This window comes from Ixodes scapularis, unplaced genomic scaffold (genome assembly GCF_016920785.2).
Source record: "Ixodes scapularis isolate PalLabHiFi unplaced genomic scaffold, ASM1692078v2 PGA_scaffold1__304_contigs__length_218370807, whole genome shotgun sequence".
Taxonomy (NCBI): domain Eukaryota; kingdom Metazoa; phylum Arthropoda; class Arachnida; order Ixodida; family Ixodidae; genus Ixodes; species Ixodes scapularis.
The window spans coordinates 119,669,168-119,690,706 of record NW_024609846.1 but is presented as its reverse complement, the minus strand read 5'-3'; the positions used below and the strand labels follow the sequence as shown (position 1 = coordinate 119,690,706).

At 44.6% G+C, this 21,539-nt stretch overlaps 1 protein-coding gene across 1 annotated transcript; it reads left to right on the top strand.

Annotated features, from left to right (window-relative positions):
* Positions 1 to 1,760: 1,760 nt before the first annotated feature.
* On the top strand, positions 1,761 to 19,133 carry LOC8053835 (derlin-2). The gene is made up of 6 exons (XM_029976471.3): positions 1,761 to 2,070; positions 6,494 to 6,559; positions 7,941 to 8,108; positions 10,841 to 11,036; positions 17,653 to 17,743; positions 18,964 to 19,133. Exons 1-6 carry the CDS (start codon positions 1,978 to 1,980, stop codon positions 19,067 to 19,069), a joined length of 720 nt encoding a protein of 239 aa, XP_029832331.1. The 5' UTR covers positions 1,761 to 1,977; the 3' UTR covers positions 19,070 to 19,133.
* Positions 19,134 to 21,539: the final 2,406 nt, after the last annotated feature.

Below are 21,539 nucleotides of genomic sequence, written 5' to 3'. Positions count from 1 at the left end.
TTCCACAGCCAGTTCACTGGAGTTTCTGAACCCCAGTTCCCCGTTCGTTCCTCTCTAACAGAGGCAATCTCTAATAGAGGCAAGCAGCTGGTCATGAGGTAGCGAATAAAATAAATCCTTAACATCAACGCTAAAGGCCGACCATTTCTTGGCCTCATTGTCTTTTAAAAAATCGCACACCACCTCAGAGTTGGCCACCCTGAAAGGATCCCCCACGTCCAACGGAGCCAACTGTTCTTGAATGAACGCCGCCATCTGCCGTTGCCACGTGCCCCTTTCAGTGACGATAGCCCTAAACGGGCACAAGTCTTTATGTGTTTTGGCGCTAAAAAATATCTCGAGATGTAGCCCTTTCTTAACACCATATCACACTGCCTAAAGTTTTCGGAAAGAACCGCACTCGCTTTTTCACAAAAAAAAAAAAAAAAAAAAAAAACAAATTTGGCATTACAACAAAGGAACTCTCCTTATCTGATTCGAAAACACGCATCTGGTTGGTCACATAATAATTAACCAAAGGTATATATGAGGGGGAGTGGAGTTTCCAGCAAAATGGAAGATTTCGGGGGGGGGGGGGGGGGGGGGGGGGCTACTATTTTGTGCAGCATTGCCCACAGGTATAAAATTTGCAAAAAGCAAACTTACCTAAAAATATAAAAATAAAAGGCTTTACTCCTGTCGAAACGCCGAGAAGCAGCCGGTCTTCAGACAATAGGGCGCCCTACACTGGTCGCTTCGCTGGATTTAAAAAACCTACCATAGAACATTTATTTGTTTTGTATAAATTCAAAATCGAACCCCAAACCCGTGCCGGCATTTCGATTAAAACGTAATCTACTAAAATTGTCTTACGACGGTAAAAAGCTTATCAGGGCACTTGGGGCAAACAAGTTATTACCAGTGCGCAGAGAAGCCTAGCTCGGAATTTCGCACTTTTCCAACTGCCCCTTAATTAGAGTGTACCTTAATGCACGCTAAGCATACACGATGGTAAGATACAGTGCTCTCTTAATTGAACACCGACATGAGATGATACGTCTTTGGCCCTTTTTGTGCCAAAGACAAAGCATCTCGTGGTTTCTTGAGAGGTTCGTTGGTTTGCCCGTTTGCTCGAGAACTATACTTCGTTTCAGCTTCGGTCCAGACGCAGCTAAAGGTACAAGCGCGAGCTCCGGGCTTTCAGCATCCCTGCCAGGCACGCGCGCTCGTGCAGTGCAAGCACTGTTCTGGACCACATGCTCGCGCTTGTAGCATCGGCTGCGTCTGGACCGAAGCTGAAACGAAGTATAGTTGGTATTCCGAAACGGGTTCATTTCCGAGTTGCACGTGCAGCGCCGCAATCTCAACACAGCACGTCGAAGTTCGTTTACGGAAATAAATTAATTAAAAACATCTGCAGAGCTTTCCTAACCCTTTTTCCCTTCCCCCAGGGCCCGCCGCAGATCAATTATAAAATTTTCCGGAGCCGCCCCCCCCCCCCCCCCCCCCCCTCCCCCCCTCTCCCCCCCTCCTCCCGGACGAAAATCCTGGGTGCGCCAATGGTCTGGTTGGTCCCAATAGCCCGTAGCGTCGGCTGCGTGTCAAGATCGTGCTCGTAGCCCATTTATGGGCTACGAGGAGGACCTTGAAGGAGACTGCGGCAATGCACGTAGAACCGAAACTGATTGTAAAGATGACGTCTTTTAGCCAAAAGGGAATCCACAGCCAATCCGTTTCAGCGCGCACAAGCCGGAAGTTGCGGTTGTTTTCGGCAACGCATTTCCTCTCCATCCATCGACTAGGTCGGAACTTCGGTGACTTCGGGCTCTTCGCTCTTTTCTCAGCTCGAGTAGAAAAGTGGAGTTTTTACACGTGGATTAGTGATTTGTTGTTCGTCGTCCGGAGAAACCGTGACTATGCCGGCCAGGGACGTTGTGTCTTAGCCGCACGGCATATGTGCCCCAAGACCGTAGTGCCGCGAGCAGTGAGCGTTGCATCATGGCTTTACAAATGCTCGTCCAAGAGTACTTGCAAATTCCCGTCGTCACCCGGACATACACCGCCGCTTGTGTGCTTACGACGGTCGCTGTCGTGAGTATTTATGCCCGCTTACAGCAGTCGCCTTTTCTCTCGAAGCTGGGGCGAAAGGGTTCAGCGTGTTGGGTTGTCTGTTGCCGTTTCGACGTTGCCAGAGAACGCCGCCCTGCCGCTTTTTCAGCGCGGGGCGTCCCCCCCACTTCGACGACTGAATGCTGATGAGCAGTCGGCCTAAACCACATCCGTTCCTGTTTGTCAATGTTTTCGCCGTCCATCGTTCGTGCCGAACGTGTTTTTGTTTTCTTGAGTGCTAGGCTCGCCGAGGAACGGGAAAAAGCAGACGCTAGGACGTGACTGCCACATCATCGTTAAGTGGCGTGTGAAATCGAAGGAACGCGCGCAAAATCCTCGTTCGTCCGAAGCAGAAAAAAAGACTGCAATCGCAGAGGGTTACCACTCAATTGAGTCTGAGCGTTGTAAACCCGGTACAGGTGTTAGGGAAAACGTTGAGAGCATTCTTTTCTCCAACGTGTGCTCCCTTTCCTTTTACTATCAGTTATTGGGTTCCAAAGGTTCCGCGCACAATGTCATGCACGGGACGTGACTGAAGTCATGCCTATATGTGGCTATCGAAAAACCTAGATCTCTTTTGAAAGCCGCATACCAATTGCCTGATGTCTGAACGTGGTAGACAAGTGTGGAACAGCCAACACTGGGGGTGTGCGGTACATAAAAAGTACTTGGATTGAAGTAACTAACACCCCTGTCGTATAAGAGCCTGTGTCATACTGGAGTAAAGTTGGGCACCACATACTTCAACTGATATACAATAACTGAAACCTAACAATGAAGCACAATAACTTTTCAACAGAATCTTCCATTACATTATTTTACTCATACAAATGTTTTCTTCTGACTATGGTGTCATAACCCCAGGTTAGCTGAGTGTAGCCTATGGTCTCCTGCTATATTCCAAGATAAGAATGAGGCAGATGCAAGTAGACACCATGATCAGATGTTTATAATGCAATTAATTTCATCATGATCAGATGTGCATTTCACCAATTTGATGGATCTGACTGCACAAGCTTGATTTTGGAAAGTCTAAGAAGGGCAAGAAGTAGAATCTTAATCACATGGGTAATAAATATGGCAAAGAAGCTCTGGGGTGATGTGTTCCAAGATACAAATGCATTTTTTGCTTTGGTAAGATTAAAATAAGCTAGCATGGAAGTATATTTGGACATGTTGACTGAACTCAACCATTTTTTCTGTAGTAAAAAGTGGAGTACTTTTCTCAATGTTTCGGACTAAGACTTAATCAGATTTGAATGGCATAGTTTATGTGTTCCTACTCTAATTGTGACACAAACATCTATTTTTAAACAGATTTTGCTTTTGTCATACCCAGATTCATTAATTTCACTTATTGTACCCTCAGGGCTCAATGATATTACAGAGGGGAGGATGGGGCGTGCATACTTTCATTTCGTGGACCTCCTGGTCAAGATTTTGAGCCAGCTTAATTTATTGAGCATATTTCTCTAGGTACAAACGCCAATAGCGTAATTTTCACTGCACAGCATAAGACTGAAGAGAGGCCAAAACACCCTTTGCTGTGGGGACAGCGAAGCTTGACAAAGTTGTCTCTAACTCAATTGTGTTCAAAACAAAAAATTTTTTTTGAAGATTGTAGAGTTATTATTGTTTATCATTTACATACCACTTGCTGGATGCTGACTGAACGAGCTTATTTCTTTTCATGTGACGAGCAGTGGGGTATCTTAAAAATACCCACCAGTTTTGTGCTCACTTCTCCACCAGTTCTTTCCCAGTAGATGCTCCATTTCTTTCAACTGGGAGAGCGCAATGGGAGAAATATTGCCCCTTCCAAACTAGTCACTGAAAGGGTGAGAATAGGAGGGTGTCTCTTTCGTATGCCCAGCATCCAGCAGACGCTCGTTGACTTCTGCCACGCGTTGGCGAAACGCCGGACTTTTACTGGAGGTAGGAGACTCGGGCTGGAGACGGGACAACTGAATGACTTCCCTGCCTTTGTAACCCTCTCAGTGACTGTGCAAGTCTGCCTTTAATGAGAACTACTTGGAAAGTCGCCCTTTGGAGCATCAAACTTTCTATGTCCCTGCGTTTGAACGCTTCACCAGATTGAATGTTTCGTCGTCTCGAGAGCCAAGAGGCCGCCCACTGGGTGGACGGAGCTTGCAGAGTCGACCGGGCGTCGTTTTGCAATGCAATTTTAGCGACGAGGAATACTCATAGAAATGCAGTTTGAGAGCTAGCTTATTTAAATTTCTAAGAAAGCACTGGGAATAGGTTTTTGAACTAAGTACAAGTCATCCAAACGTACGAGGGTTGCTCAAAAAGTAATGCCTCACATTTTCTTTCCCTCGTCCAAAAATAACAGTAGTAACGTGAAAATTTACAGGTTGCAACATTTATGTTTCTTGCACACATCTGGTAGTTTCACGGTTGCACAAAGAATACTGTGGTAATAGGTCGAGAGAATGGTGTCTGTGTCTGGCTTATGTCACAAACGATGAGCTGTAAGCAAGTTCCTAGTGGCAAAGAAGAAAAAAAAAAGAACTGGAAAAATTTATAATTGTTTGCATGGATGTCATACAATCGATAGGAGCACAGTTGGATGCCAGGTGAAAGGGATTAAAGCTTCAGAAGGTAGAGAGGCAGACTTGCATAATTGATCGTAGTTGAAGCGTACTGCCACCGCTACCAACCCAGACATATTGCAGCGCGCCGATGAATTTATTCATGCGAATCGGCACATCACGAGCTGACAATAGACCTCATTCAGATTCGCGGTCCATCCGTCGGACGTTGCGCCAACTTTTTTCCGTAGCCTTAAACGTAGGGACCCATGTTGGAGGTTATGGACAGAACGCGGCTGTGGGAAAGTGATGCCACACTACTGCCGTGTCTGGCTGTACAGCCTATGGAGAAATAAAAAAACAACCAAAGTAAATATATGGATTGGATTTTTTTTCTTTTCAGCTTGAATTTTTTGCAGCAAATCTTGGAATAATCATAGCGTTTTACTCAACTATCAGTGAGTGGACTCAACCTACACATTTGTGTAGGTTGAGTCCACGGTAGCCAAAACAACAGCAACAATAAAGACCCCAGGACAACTGTGACCCACGAGGCTACTTCTTACATTGCTTGTCACATGCGTGACAGTTTTTTCTCCATCACTACATTGTTTGTTGCTTTGGTCCTTCCGACTGGTACCAATGCGACTGTTTGAACCAGGCTTGCTAATATAATTTATTGAGAAATACCCAATGCCACCACCACATTCTAAAAAATAAACAAAAACAACAGCATCTTAAGGACTAGTGCGGAGAACACCATGCAGGCAGAGCCGGGACGGTGGGGAAGCCTCAAAGGTGGCGGAAGGTTTTTGTAGTTTGCACATTTATCGAGAGATGGCACTAGAGCTTAAAGTCAACAAAGAAAATGCAATGCCAGTGATCAACTTTGCCAGTGTCTGGGGCATAAGTGAAATTCAAGAAAAACTTTTTATTCTGCGTGAAAATGCCGGTCCTCACAAAAGTATCAAAACCTAGGAGTCAGTTGCCAACTTTTGTTTCACTGTACTCAAGCCTGATTTGGCACCATCAGGTTTTCGCCTCTTCAGGCCACTAAAGGATGCACTGCGCTGAACAAGGGTTGAAAACAATAGCTTAATTCGTGGAGTGAGAACACGGTTACTTGAGTGGAAGACGAGCTGGTACACGGAAGGCATGCATGCCCTTGTTCCATGCTAGCATAATGCCAAAATAACTGAGCAGAGACAATGTAAAAAAAATAACGTGAAAAAAAAAAAAAAAAAAAAAAAAAACTTGTGCAAGAAAGGTGCAGTAATATTCGGTCTGAATTTTGTATCTTTTGAAGAAACAGTTTTTGAGAAATAAATGTGGGGCATCACTTTCTGAGCAGCCCTCATACTTAAAAATACTATTTCAACTACAAGAGACATTCATGAATATATGTACACTGTGAAACAGAATTTGTCAGGTTGCAAATTTTCGAGTCTTTTTTGTGTCTGACATTGTGCAGGATTTCAAAAGCCTCTAATGAAGTGTGGACTTTCAAAAGAAATCTAGATGTTATAGTGCCCATAGAATGGCCCCTGGAGGTAAAAGGAAATTTCCATTTACAAACACTAGACAAGGAGTGATAAAAAAAAAGGACACAACACAAGGTCTCGAGGAAATTTGTACGGACATTGAAGCCTGTTAAGCTTGGGACAAAAACAATGTTGTTCTTATGTTTTTGCTCTGTCCTTGCCTTGTTTACTATTTGTATCTAACCGTTTCTAACATGCAGCATAACTCTCCTGTTATGTCTACCTGGATGCACTGTATTCCACGAGGTTTGCTGTGGTACCGCTTTATTGCGAGACTCTTATTAAATACTAATAATATCTTCTTTCCAACAGCAACTGGACATCATATCCCCATTCCAGCTTTACTTCAACCCTACATTGATATTGAATCATTATCAAGTGAGTGAAAAAATTGCCTATATTTATCCCGATAAAAACTTTCACAGGAGACCTTCGAGGTTTGAACACCTCTGTAAGTTTGTCACCTGCCTGACATGGGCAGCTGAGATGTGCATCCGATGTGCCCAAGAGGTTTCACTGTTAATACAGGAGTTGAAACACGTGCGTTTCAACCCTTGCAACCTGTGTGGTCCTAATACAAGCCAGTGGACATTTTAGATTCACCAGCTCACCCAACATGCATCAAAGAAAGGAAAAAAAAAAGAGGGACATTACAAGCAGAAGTTAACCAAAAAATGCTACTTCTATGAGCATGTACCTTGTTACAACCTTGACTTGTCTGTTAGAAGTAATTCAGAAGTGAACAACAGACATCAAGGCCCGTTCACACTCTTGCGACTGCTTGCGACCTCTTAAACCTGGGTTCCTTAAAACTTCTTAAACCAGAGAACACACTGGCGCCATCTATTGGGAAGCAGTGTAAACTCGGCGGTCCGGCATATTTTTTTTATTTCTCGCGCAATATCCTTTCTTTTTTGGCTCGAAAAACTTTTGTTAATGTTATAAACGAGCCTTTCTATGGGTATTACGCACATTTGACCTCGGAAATCCCGCAAAACCTTCGCTTTTGTGAAATGCAGTTCTAGGGTCACCGCATAGATGGCGCCACAATGTCAGTGTGTTCCCTCATTCTAGAAACATTTAAGAAGTTGTAAGAGATCTCGTCTCTCTTAGTTGTACTCGGTCGCAAGAGTGTGAACGGGCCTTTACGTCCTCCAAATAAACATGCTGGGAAAAGGTTGATAAAATATTCAAGCTGACCTGTCACATTGTTTTTTGCAGTTTGTTTTGTTATCGCGGCGCTCCAGGGTCGTACTGGGAAGACTGAATAGATAACTGGTTCACTTTCTTGCTTTCTTGGCTATGCTTTTGAGTTGGGGGTTACCATAAAATAGTGCAGTTGGTACCAGCTTACTTGCGAGTCTACTTTCCTGCAGGGCATGTGGAGGCGTGCAGCAGGGTAGCAAACGACGAGGCACTGATAGTATTCCATGGCCCTAGACTCGCCAGATGTAAAGATAAAGCTAAAAGTTTTCAGAGTGCATCGATTGAACATTGGTGACAAAAGTGCAGAGTCACCGTCGCGAGAGTCCAATTGGCACACTTTGTATACTTCGGTCCCACCATTGTGTCTGGTTGAGTCTAGGGTGGAGTCTGGTTGGCTAGAAAATGCGATTTGAGCTGGGACTTGATTGTTATCAGTGTCCAACCATTCGCCAACCTTTTTCTGTAAATGTGTGTATGGCTACGGTCTGTCGTGGTCTGCCGAGCGACGGCTACAGTTTGTCGTGTGAGTAATGTGCCCATCGACCCATTACAGGTATGGCGACTCATCACCACTTTCCTGTTCTTTGGCACGTTTGGCTTTGCCTTCCTCTTCAACATGCTCTTCACCGTCCGGTATTGTCGGATGCTCGAGGAAGGCTCCTTCCGTGGACGGACGGCCGACTTCTTCTACATGTTCCTGTTGGGTGGAACGCTCATGATTGTATCCTTGCTTCCGGGTTTGCTAGAAGGCTGCTCGTTGTGGACAGTTGTTTTCGTTGCAGTCTCTGAACGTTTCACCGCGGTGCCCTCTGGTGGCGTGCATGAGAACCGGGGATAAAAGTTTGTTGCCTCCAGAGACAGCTTTAGACTTTCTTGATCCATCTTACACCCTTTTTGTGACATTGCATGATGTTAATTAGCAAGATTTTCATTGTGCTCCCTGTCGCATAGAGGTGCAAATCATATTTATTTATTTATTTATTTTCAAAATACTGCCAATCCCCGTTAGGGGATTAAAGCAGGTATGAAACAAATGAAAACACACAGAATTTTTTCTTGAGGCGTGCGTAAAACAGTAATTTTTGGAGATCGTCACTTTCTTTCATATTCATATTTCATATAGAAACAACAAAACAGAACATATCAGAAAGAACTAACTCATGAATTTACATCTCGTAGTATGCTAGCAAATAAGAGTGCATCCACCAGGGAGTAAGTTTGGTATTTCATCTTCCCCTGGAACACTGGTGCCACATAATGCCAAATGCATGCTGTCTCCCCTGGGGTCAAGCATAGAGTGCAAGTGCTTCTTTATCTTTTCGTGGCAGTAAGCGTCGGCCACTGTTATTATCTCTGACAAGTTATCAACAATGCAGTTTTAGATGGGGACAGGACATCCTGTTTCACTTCAGTGTTTGGTTGATGCTTAGCATCCAGGCTGTAAGAATGTAATTGCCTCTAATTTCTCATACACTCACCTCCCCTCCACCTCAGGCCACCATTAACCCTGTGACTGCTATAAGAAGCGTGGTAGATATACTCTGTTCTGTTCAGTTCTGTATATTCTGTTCTGTTCTGTGGTAGATATATACTGTTCAGTAAAAGCTCTGTGTATAAGCTGGTGATAGCCTTGAATGACAGTGTGTACCCGTGCAGTGCGAGCATATTATACCTGGAGTTCTTTTAATCTCGAGTAGAATGCATGCTAACCCAGAATTTTCTCCCCCAAGCAAGACTTTTCCACATAGGGTTATACCAAGTTTCTCCCTCAAGATAAAAGTGTGACATTCTTTTTAGGCTGATTTTTAGATATTTAAAGGCATAAAAATTGACAGCCGTACTACGTAGATGCACCCTTGAAAGGAGCTGCCTAGCTTGAGTCTGAAACACAGGCTGCAATCATTTTACCGTAAAATATGGAGCATGTGCCCACTCAAAATTGGGAGATAATCATGGATGGGTGCTTGCCAGGTCCGAGAGCAAAGATGCCGAAGGAGCACAGGGTTGGGTGGGTCCTTGCTTGGTCTGATCACTGAACTCGGAATGGCCGTCGTTTGCCTAGATAGCCGACCATGCTAGCGTGTGAAAACAGAACCTTGGCATTCTTTTCACTGACAAAAAAGCATCCTACGACGCTCGACGCAGTTATTGCATCATGGGTACTCGGCGCAAAAACCAACGCGGCTGTCTCTAGGCTTAACAACTTTCACGAATTTACTGTCTGAAAACGGGCCACAGGGCCACGGCATGTGCATTGACATCAATATATCCGATGAACCAAACATGTTCGTGGTCCAGGCAATTCCTCGACCCCAATTTTGTTTGCACGCTGCGCGGTTACACCGTTTCTTGCCTCTGCAACTTCTCACTTGCAGCCATAACTCACGCATGCGTGTTGTGTGTGTAGCTTGGCTTGGCTTAGCCTGGCTGTTTGGCAACTGCACAAAAAAGAAGAAAAAAATTACTGACAACTGTTCATTATTCAAGTAAATATGGTTTATTGAGAAAAATTAAAAAGTGATTGACTATGCATCAGCTAGTCTGTCACTAAAGCCGCTTCACCCGTGCTATGCATTGGCTATGTCCGCCTTGTTCGCTGGTCGCGGAGATAATGGCTGCCCGCGGCCACTGGCCGCTTAATGTGTCTTTCGGATATTCTTGAACTTACTTAAAATAGGGAATGGGCACTAGATATGTCCTTCAATGATTTTTTAAATATCTCAGAAGGAAGGGATGGGCGCTTATTGTGACATGGATGCATGCTCGGTATTCTACAATGTCTGTGAAAGTACAATTTTTAGCTGTATAAAAAGTGTCTGTGGGCAACTAAATACAAATTTCTTGTTTGCTTCGAGCAAAGAGTACATCTTAAAAACTTCCAAATGGGAGAAAGATAGGCTTGTTTGCCAAATCATTCTTTGAATAATAAAACCTGATTTTTATCACCCGAATTTTATAATAAAATAAAGCCAGAAAAAGAAGGACTTTCCTTATACTAAATTTAAAATCTAGCAGAGGAGCCAAGACTGCAGGTGCACAATTGCTTCCCTGACAAGTTTTCTTAGCTGCTCAACCGAAACTAAGCTCTAAAGCAAAGCACTTGCACCGTAGGTTCGGCTCTTTTACAGCCGTCGATCTGAATGAACTACATGGTAAACCATGACTCTAAGCCTCCTCAGAATCGTTGGTAAAGTATACACTGTGCTGGACACTTCAAGACCACCTTTAGCAATACAATTAGAAAGACGACACAGACGTGTTTCATTGGTGTCATCTCCCAAGTTATCGTCATTCGAATTGAAACGCCTACCAACACGCTTTTAAAGAACCACCCTTGGGGTGGCTGACGGGCCATCCTCTTGGTTTCACCAAAGACATAGATGGCACTCCCGCATGCTGAGCGATTTCATGATTGGCTGAGTGTGTACCTACCTTGACTGGCATGCCATTTAGGTGATAGCAATGTTTGTGAACCAGCTGTTCCTGGGCCACGCCTTCACCACCATGCTGGTGTACGTGTGGAGCCGGCGTAACCCATACTTCCGGCTCAACTTCTTCGGGCTGATCAATTTCCAGGCACCCTATCTTCCTTGGGTGCTGCTGAGCTTCTCCCTGCTCCTGGGCAACTCTGTGATAGTGGACCTCATAGGTAAGGCCCGTCTCCTAAATGGGTCTTGCATTCGTTGTGACGGGGTTCCCATAGGCCTGCAAGAAGAAAGTGGGAGGAATTTCAGTGGCATGCTGATGCCTTTTCGAGGGCCCAGAAGCCGTAAAATTCTGTCGTCCCAAGAGCAACATTGTTTTAAAGGATGTTTAATTGCGTGACATAGACACAGAAAGAGAAAGGCTAGTACAGTCTGAGCTCATTATAACAGACCTGGTTACAACAGACATTTGGATATAACATACCGATTTGTGAGGTTCGGTTGGTTTTCCTCTATGCACCATTGACTCAACTTCATAGCTGCATACAACATACTCCTCCTACAACAGACCAAAATCTTGGTCAAAATCAAGGTCTGTTATAACGAGCTTAGACTGTAGTTTTACAGTCCCCAAGAAAAAATAGTTTATCGCATAGTCAATACGTAGCACATAGCACAAAGTAGTTTTACAAACTCCGGTTGTCAAGAGAAGAAAAGAAGGCTTTTCGTGTATGAGATATATAGACCAGTGTCCGAAATCCTAGCCCCCAGCAATAAAAATGGGAAATAAGAATCTCAAACGCAGGCTCTTGTGAAGAGAGGAGCTGCGCATAAAACAACATTTTTGCTTCTTACAGTACTCTTGGCATCGGTGTTGTTCTTGAAGCTTTGCGACTATGCATTTCTGACGTTCTTGCACTCTGATATGTGCGAAGGTTTCTAAAGAAAACAAAGTCTTGCAAAAAGCGGAGACCCCCCTACTGTGTCATCGTGTCAGCATAAACAAACATGGCGACACCCAAGGAACAGAGCAGACACTGGTTTATAGGTGTTGATGAGATTGAAGGTAGCTGATCTTAACCCCTTAACTGGGGCATGTCTTTAGACACGGCTCTGTTTTGACCTTGAAATGGGGAGCGCATCTAAAGATCTGCAACTCTTTCCTCAGAGGAAGGGAGCGTGCTGTGGAAAGTATGTTAATAAACACGTTTAGGCTCATTTTCATTTGCTGACTGGCAAAATTATTTAATTGCTTCGTCAGGAAATGTTTTCTTGCTCCCACACTGGATCATGGATGCTCGGAAGCGTTGCAAGGCTTTGACAGATGCTTCAGCAAAGTGACGACGATTTTTTGACAAGTACTTGTTTGGTGACAGCGAAACCTCAGAAATCTTTACAAGTCAAGCCTGGCATCATTATTTTTTTCGAAATTCATTTATAAAATGCATGTTTACATGACCTACCATACACAATCAAACATATAAAAATAAACAGCGACTGCACTTCTCTGTACTCTAGCGGAAGAAGATGCTATGCATTATTTCTTTACATTAAATAAACCAATTCAAATTTTTCGCCAGAAATAATTTTTTTTAGATTTCCGAAAAAAAAGCAAAAAAAAAAAAAAAAACTTTTTGAGGCATGGTAGCACACCGCATAAAAACCCAACTAACGCCTTCTTTAATACCTTCAATCGACACATAAAGTGGGAAAATAGTAACGCTCCATGAGGAGCCAAAGTTGTTTTACTATGACTGGACAAATTTGCAAATGTCAGTGCCACTGCTGTGGGTGCTCTGAATCATGGGATTTCTGAGGTTCTCTCACACTCTAGTGAAGTGCAGGGGGGCATGCAGAAATGGGGGGGGGGTGGGGGGGGGGGGGGGGGTGCTGTAGTAAATGATGACAGAGCAGCTCACCTTGAGATTCCTAGAATGCCTTCTTTGTGGAATGGCCCCTTCCAGGTTATATGCTGGGGAAAATTTCAGAATGTAGGAACTAAGTTGAAATCATTTTGTTGGGCACTGGTAAAACAAGCCAGTACTAACAGGATGGCTTTTTTATTGCGCTTGATTTAAGTTTTACGGTGTAGAACGTCATGTTTCATTATAATTATTGAAATTGAAGGCTTTCCAAGGCCTTCAAAAGGGTGGTATCATTTTGAACGTTTTCAAGTACCCATTGAAGTCGGAGGTTTATTGCACCATATTAGTAAACAGCTATGCCTTGGTAGGTGTTGGAGGTTCATCCGAAGAAAAAAACAGTAGCCGTGATGAGATGCGAAAACTTATAGCCTATAATGCTAGAGGACATTTTCTGAAAGTTTCATATAGAAGGCAGGACTCTCATCAGCGGCAGTCCGCTAACTTGTTGACTTGACGCCGCATCCTCTCTATAGCTCAGCTAGAGCACAGATATTAAGGTGTCTCAAAATTTTTTTTGCTTGTTTGTTTGAGCATGGTGAAAGAGACACTTACATTTTCTAGGGCACTAAATTTCACAGCATCTACTCGAGAAGAAAATTAAGCTAAATGATTGGTTGTTTGCAACCATATTGATGCCAGCTTAGCTGAAGTAAGAGCTCTCATGCTCTAACATGTATGAGGGTTGCCCTGAAAGAATGCCCCACATTTTCTTTCTCGTCAACAAATAAAGGTAGTAACATAAAAATTTACAGGTTGCCACATTGATGTTGTCTTCATACATGCAAGAAATTTCATGGTCGTCACACAGATGGTGCTGCTGTAGTAGTCTGTCAAAATGGCATCTGTCTGATGTGCGTCACGAACAATGAGCTGTAATTGAATTCTTAATGGCAGAGAAAAAAACTGTATGAAAAATTCACAACCATTTGTGTGCTGTGTATGGACATTGTGCGATTCATAGGCGTACAGTTGGCTGGTGAAATCAGAAAAATTAGGGCCTCGGAGAGTGGCGAAATGGAGACGTAAGATTGGCCGTGTTGGGGTGTGCTGTTGCTGCCACGAGCCCAGACGTTTTGCAGCGCGCTGAAGTCATTTGTGTGAATTGCCGCATCACAAGTTGACTATTGGCCTTGAAGCTTTCAGTCACCAAAGGAAGTATAACGCCAATTATCAATGTTCCCGTTGTGTGCGGCCTAACAGGAACCCAGGAAAGATTTTGATTCAGCATGACAGTGCTCACCCTCAAATAAGTCTCAGAACCCAGGAGGCAACCGCCTACTCTCGTTAGGCTGTACTGCGTCATGTCCCTTATATAGTCCTGATTTGGCACCGTCAGATTTTTATCTCTTCCCATCCACTAAAGGATGCACTGTGCGACAAAGGTTTGAAAATGACGAGCGTGATTCGTGGAGTGATGACATGGCTATGTGAGCAGGAAAGGTTATGTAAGAAATAGCATTTGCACAGAGAACATGTAGTAATATTTTGTGTGGACTTGATACATTTTGGATCAATGGTTTCCAAGAAAATAAAAATATGGGACATTACTTTCCGAGCAACTCTCATACTTTTCAGTAGGCAAATGAAGTGTTCTGATCCATTTTACAATATGCTGAAACATCACCTCTTCTCAATGGACACTTCTTTTTCTTACTGTCAGTTTTGCTCACTTGATTGGCATCTTCCTAGCTTTAGTACAAAGGGACGTGGGACACTTGCAACGTGTGTGCATCCATGTGCTAAGAAGTGTGTTTATGTTGAAGGTCCCATAGATCATTCTGTTGTGATCTGTGGGAAATGAACTTGGGGGTTTTGATGCTCTAAACATCCGGAGGAGCTAAGCAGAGGTAGCTTTTCTTGGTTTGAGGGCTGCTAGTGCATGCTGGCAGCACTCAGTGCTATGTTAGTCACTCCTTGCGACATGACTTCGTTTAACGCGAGGTTGTCAAAATGAGAAATCGAGTTTTCTCGTGGTCTGCTGCGATAAATTTTGATGCAAGGCAAGGATCTTGGCCTTGAACCTAAAGTAAGAGTATGAGTGAGCCAGTGTAAATAGATGGTAAGAAAACAAAAATGAAAACATGTGAAAAAAGACAGACGTAAAACAGTGTTGTGATGTTGAAGACCACTTCTCCGTTTGTTGTTTAGTTTTCTTTGTTCTCATCTGAATCATTATTGTCAGTTTTCGACTTCGCTGGTTCTGGGCACTAGATGCATTGACTGTTTTACCAGATCATTACTAGCAGCCACGAGTTTGATAGCAGTAGTCTGGACGTTTATCAGACTAGGCATACGTTAGTTTAGGTGTGACCACGGTGCGAGAAAGGAACGCATTTAGGTGATGCCACTTAATCCGACAGAGGGTCCAGGCTATGCTCTCAAATGCGGATAGATGGCGTTTGAATCAGGGGACCCATCAATCCACTTCTTCCCCATTCTATCAGCAAGGAGTGTTTCTTCCTCAGAGGTCTGCTCACCTTCGTGGCATTACCGTGCGTTTTGCCGTGGGCTAACATGGGCCTCTTCTACCTCTCCTATTTCACTGCGGGCCTCTTGGTTGTAGCAGACTCTACAAAAGCTTGAAACCCACCAGTCCCGGTTTGAGGTTAGCTTCGAACACAATCAATCTGTCCGTGCCTGTCTCCCTGGCGAGAGCAGCAAGTGGCATCACCTAAATGCGTTTCTTGCATTGGGGGTGTAACTTTATTAGCCCCGAGAAGTTCGCGTGGCGCCCCCTTACGGCGAACCGGGGTGACGTCACGGCGAGGAGAGAATTTTTCCCCGACTCGGCCCGCTCGCCCTGTGGAGGCTGTGACGACGGTAGCTGACGGCGCGCTCGTTTTTATTTAATTTTTTTGGCGTGTTTTTCGTTGAAGTGAAAATTTTTTTTTATGTGCCTTTATTGAGGTATGGCCTGTAGCTACAGGCAAAACTTCAACCAACATTTTAAGCATGGTTGACAGGGCAGGCAACGCATGAATCGCAGCTGGTATATGAAAATAAAGAAATATGGCCACGATTGCAGGAGCATCACTATAGGTTTACATCTCGCACAATAAATGCTGCTGATGGTCTGAATGAATTGGCAGGTTATGTATATTATTTTTTTTTTGTAGCTCTGTTTTTAAACAAGATCGCCGAAGCAGAAATGCTGCATGCTGTTCGAGCAACATGTTAAATACAGCCTGGGCCATGACGAGAGAATTACAAGTAAGACAGCCCAAGTGCAGGGGCAAAGTAAAAAAAAAAAAAAAAGGAACATTTATTATATACATTGCTCGCATTTGACCTTTGCTGGATTCGGATAGTATTTCAATGGACTACACAGGTGGTATCTGTGGACTTGTTTATATCAACCCCCAAGTAAGGCACAACAAACGTTAGCGAAGGTGTCTAGGTCGTTATTAGCCCCTTAAGCCCTAAAATTGAAATTTTACTTAAATCGAATTGTCCTGAAGTTAAAATACCTGAAGCTTTTCTCCCGCAGATTGTCGCTCTTCACAGGTTCCACATTTTCTGCTGATAGTGCTGCATCCACCACTGGACAGACGTTCAAATGCTTGCTTTTACTCCTGTTTTCCTCTGATGTCTGAGAGTCCAGCTTTAGGGAGTTTGGAGGCTGAGGAAGCTTTTGGGGACCTGCAGCAGTGTCCCTTTTAATTGGAAATGACAATTCAGACTAAACGGTGTATTTTCCGAATACCCAAGGCTGGAATAAAGAATGTCAGGAAAAAGTATAAACATTCCATATTACGGCACTATTGCCGTGCATAGTTTGGCCAATACATATACAGACAACTGGGGGCAATTCGGCCGTTTTTGCTGCTACCATACAAACTAATTTCCAGTAATTGTGCAGCTTCTAAGAAATATGCCTGCATGCATGTGTAAACTATATAATTAATTCACGAAGAAGCTACATTTATTTAAAACAACCCTGTTCCACGAGCACTTTCAAGATCATCAGACGCAGGGCCTTTAAAACATCTGCGAACCAGCGCATGCAGAGTGGCAGCGCAGAGTCAGGGTCGCGAGCTAATTTTCCGACCACCCCAAAGGCCCATGATATAAATGCCACTTCAAATGCCTTGAAAGCGGGATGTGATATCGTCTTAAATCGTGAACGTGCAAGGAACAGAATTCCAGCGTTTGAAACACTTGCGCCACCGCTTCACCGACCCCTCGCAAGATTGCGTTGTGTCGTGTGGACGGACGGGGAGGTTCATCGGCCGAATTGCCTCCGCCGATAGCTTTCGGGATTTTTAACCCAATTTTAAAGTTAAAAGGGACAAGCAGGCTTATAAAATGTACGGAAGCATGTCAATATCGGCCTAACTAAGCGTCATGTACACCGAGTAAACGAAGTCCAGCTCCTCGAAGAGCTTGCGGCACACAACGCCAAACCAGGAAACCGGTGCTGGGAAGCGAGCCGATGCGAGATCGCGGAGCGGAGTACTCCCCCTGACGTCACGGTACACCTCACCCAATCCGGGCGCGGCGACCGCAGCGACGCTCGTGTTCGCTCTCTGGGCTAATAGCTGGCCTGTAAAGATTGCATATTTCTGTGCTTAAAAGTCTGGACGATCCAGACAAGGATTAAGCTGTTTTAATAAAGAGCTTTGAGGACTGCTTACAATTTGGTATGCTGATATTTGGGGCAGAGATAACGACCGCGAGAGTGATATCGGGTCTGTCGTGATGTTAAAAGGAGCACATTATTATTTTTTTTTAGCAGAATTCCATGCAAAATACAGATCTGTTTTTTTTGTTTTTTCTTGTGGGGGAGCACTGTGGTCATCAAATCTACATGAACTGGCACGTTCGGCCAACAAAGCAGTGTTGATAGACACTTTGTCTGTTTAATTGGGGGGATTAGTGTTTCCTACATTGACTTGGTCTTTCTCTGTGCTTACAGGTGTTATTGCAGGTCATATTTATTACTTCCTGGAGGACATCTTTCCAAACCAAAGAGGTGGATTCCGTGTGCTGGCTACACCAAAAATTATGCAAGTGTCCCAGTGTTTTTTTTTTCTTTTCTTTTTCAGTTTTTTGGAAAGACATTAAATGAGCCGTATCACATTGCACCATTTGGAACCTGTCGAATAACAATAAAGTCGGCAAGTTCTTCTAAAGAACGGGGAAAAAGAAACAGTCTGCTCTTACTTTCGAAAGTTGACAGTGGAAATCGTGTTTCTGGCTGCTTGCCGTCTTGCACTACTTCTCTTGTGGCCCAATGTGCGGTATGCCTGGCCCACTTTAAGATAGGAACTTGGCTTAGTGGCACAGCACAGAAGAAACCTGTTGTAACTCAGCAACAAGTGACATAAGGTTTCATTCCCATGCTCGCAGATATACTTAAGTTCTCCAGATGGTGGAGCTGCATTTTCCCTCTTGAACCATTCATTGAATCGGAAGTGAGCTGGATTTGTCGCAATGTTCTGAACTTCTTAACCTAAGTTTAAGAAAGAGAAGTTTCCAGTTTATGATTGTGCCAGCACCTAATGCGGCTTTAGCACGGCAGGCATGCACAAATGAAAATTACAAATTTTACAGAAGAGGCAAGGCCGTCATTCTTGAAGTTGACATAACTTTGGTGAAAATAAGCCATGGGAATTCATATGGGTTTAGGACGGCTCGCTTGCCTTTGCCCATTTTCTGTTGCCTCTATCAACCAGTTCTATGTGCGTATCCTGGCATTCGTTTTGACACCAAGGAGAGTGTTGTACACCTTGCAAAAGGCCTATTGTGTTAGGCATGGTTGTGCTGCCATGTGGCCTACTGTGTAACGGTGGGCCAGATTGCCATTAATTTAGCCATTACAGGAGCATTTATTCTTTTCAGGGATGCATCTGCCTCCCCTACTGTCAATTGGACAATAAGAAATTGCTTAAAACTTACCTTTCTTATCTAATGGTGAATTCTGAGGGGAGGGGGGAAAGGGTGGGGTCTAGATGTTTTGACCCCTCTCCCCCCTTGAATTTTGTGTGTGTAAAATTTTAGGGTGGGGCAAGGGGGAAGGGGGGCGGGAAGGGTTTCTCAAACTTGTGATACACTGACCGCCCCTTCCGGAAACACCTGCATCCGCTCCTGTTCTCAACGTACCAGTATTCCATACATATCTTGAAACCTATACTCTCTCCCAACAGCCCTCTTGGGCACTTGAAGACAGGAGGGAAGTGCAGTCCTTTTCAAGGTCTCTGAGGGTCTATTTTATTTCCTTCTGCAGAAAGTACCTGTTTGAAGGAGCACCGGCAGACCCAGACTACCAGCCGCTCCCAGAAGACAGGCCTGGAGGATTCAACTGGAGGGACAACGAAAACAGGGGAGCCTAGTAGTGCACCATGAAGCATCCAGGCCAAGGAATAAACCAAAGCATGGTTGCTTCCTTTTATTACAGCCGGCTTCCGTGTGTCTCTGTTCAGGGTACAAGCACACCAAGAGGCACACTTTGCAAACATGTCGAAAGAAAATCGTTGTCTTACAAGAGGCAGGTGTCTGAGTGTAGGGCGTACATGCGGCCACGCTGTTGGAGAGGAAAGCAAGTCATAGCTTCATGACATTTTTCTCTGACTTAGCATCACAAACTGAATTCCATTAAACGAGTTCTAGCTTGTTGATAGTGGACTATACGAGTAAAACGTGGGGATAACTTTATGCTAAACAAAAATTAATAAGTAGCTGCCTAAATATTTACAAGTATCTACAAATATTCAAGAAAGTATTGCATCATTTTTTTACTGTGACCACGGTAGTAGAGCTCTGAAGTTTGCAGCGGCAGTGATGTGATTGCTGCGCCAATTGCGCCAAACTGCGCCAAGGGGCTAACCCTGCTACATCCTGCTACATTTCGCCAAAATATGGCTAATCTGCGCCAAGCCTGCGCCAGAGGACCGATTTTGGTTGCCTTTCAAAAACGAAACTAAACTGAAAACCGAAATTGAGCATGCGTGAGCTTGGTGGCACAAAAGACGCCGCCGGACACAAAGTACCCTACATCAATCGCTATTCGGTCTTGCATGATTTTTCCCGTCGTCTCGCGCTCTCGTCGTCTCGGAAATCTCATCCCGCGTCTTTTTTTTTTTTTTTTTTTTTTTTACTTTTTTTTTGCGATAGACGCGTGCGTGTGCACACCCTCCGATGTTAGTGTGCCGAGTGCCAAACATGCCGCACGGCGAGAGTTAAGGTACGTTTATACTCAAACGTAACGTGACGTCGACGGGCGTGGCGTAGCGCAGCCCGCACAGATACGGATTGATCGCAGATATCGAGTTTCTGGTTGCCGGCCAATGAACGGCGCGCGTTCTGCGCTACGCTGCGTTCACTGCGCTCAACGTCGTAGTATAGACCTTTCCAATGTTTACAAATCCACAGCTCAGCGTGCGAACTCCACAGCTCAGCACGCGCGTGTGCGTCGCTTCGGAGAGCGAGCAAATCACGCGCCATACGCACGAACACTGAAAATGAAACCGGCCAGCAGCCCTTTTCTGGAAGGGTCTATAAACAGCCTTTTACTTGCGCGGCGAGAGTTACTTCGTGAGCTGAAGCGCTCGCGCGACCACAGTCGCCGTGGTCGCGCGACGTCGTATGTGTCCGTCCCCACGTCGCTGCAGATATGGCGCTTTCTAAACTGAAACGCATCGACATTCCTGCTCTTGTTTACATCATACGCTGCTAAAAAAATCCCTCCTTAACTCAATGACTGCTTGGCGAAGTTTTGATTACCTAGGTTTTTCTCGATAAGCTTTCTTTCGAGAGGGACCCCAGTACGTGAGAAACCTGCCGCGAAAGAAAGTTGATGACGAGAAGTGAGCTAAAGCAAAGAAGGCGATGTCTGCACGCTGAACCCGCACACCGCGCTTGTTTGTCTCGAGTTCAGTCGTTGCACAAATTTAAGCGCTCCAAGAACTTTTTTACCCTGATTCGATCGCAATGTCTTGCATCGATACGCTCAGGTTCTTTTTTTCTGTGTGTTTAGCCTGTACCTCGCCTGCCGGCCTGGCAAGCACGCGCCGCTGGACTGTTTATTGTCGTATGCTGGACAGTTACATTTTGCATACTATTTTGGGAACCAGTTGGCGACGGAGCGGAGTGGCATGGTTTCGGTTTCGGTCGAACAGTCGTTGTCTCCGCTCGCGTGACGAAGTACGTGTAACTGCAAGCCTGCCGAAGTTGCCCTCACGAGCAGGTGAACATGATTGCACGAGAGGCACCAGCCGGGACGCTTGCAATCCATTGTTTTACATTTGCTTACTTTTTATAAAAATCTGCCACGTCTGGAAACAGTAAAACAATAGCAAGTGTTTTTTTTTGTTTTTTTCGGAATTGCTCGGCAACGCCTACAGCATTGTATACTTGTGGGATGTCTCAGCAGCAAACACTCAGGCAGCGAGTTCCGCCCCAACACGTCACATCACAACACAACACGTAGTGCCCTTCGTTTGTCCAGCACTTAAAACAAATATTCATTTTTCTAAGAATATATTCTCCAAAAGTCACTTTTTTAGCTTTAAAACACTGTTTTGGCTGCTCCAAAAACCACTTTTGCTCCTCCAGAACTCTGTCTTGGCTGCTCCAAAGGCCACATTTGCTGCTCCAAAACACTGTTTTGGCTGCTCCAAAAGGTGCTCCAAAATGGCTTAGGCCCATCACATCACTGCAGCGGTTGGGCTCTGCTTTTGAAGACTAGTAGCAGATGGCCACTTGTGGAACCTTTATTATACCAAGAATTGTAGCCAACATAGTGCCTTCGATTGGGCAGCATCGGAAGTGGTCTCACATGGAAGTGGTCTCACACAATACTCC

What these genes read in the sequence shown, in the direction of transcription:
- LOC8053835 (XM_029976471.3), top strand. Translation starts at nt 1,978, where the DNA reads ATGGCTTTACAAATGCTCGTCCAAGAGTACTTGCAAATTCCCGTCGTC. An exon ending in TGATATTGAATCATTATCAA is followed by an intron (nt 6,560 to 7,940) that starts GTGAGTGAAAAA and finishes GACCCATTACAG; the next exon opens with GTATGGCGACTCATCACCAC. An exon ending in CTGGCTACACCAAAAATTAT is followed by an intron (nt 17,744 to 18,963) that starts GCAAGTGTCCCA and finishes TTCCTTCTGCAG; the next exon opens with AAAGTACCTGTTTGAAGGAG.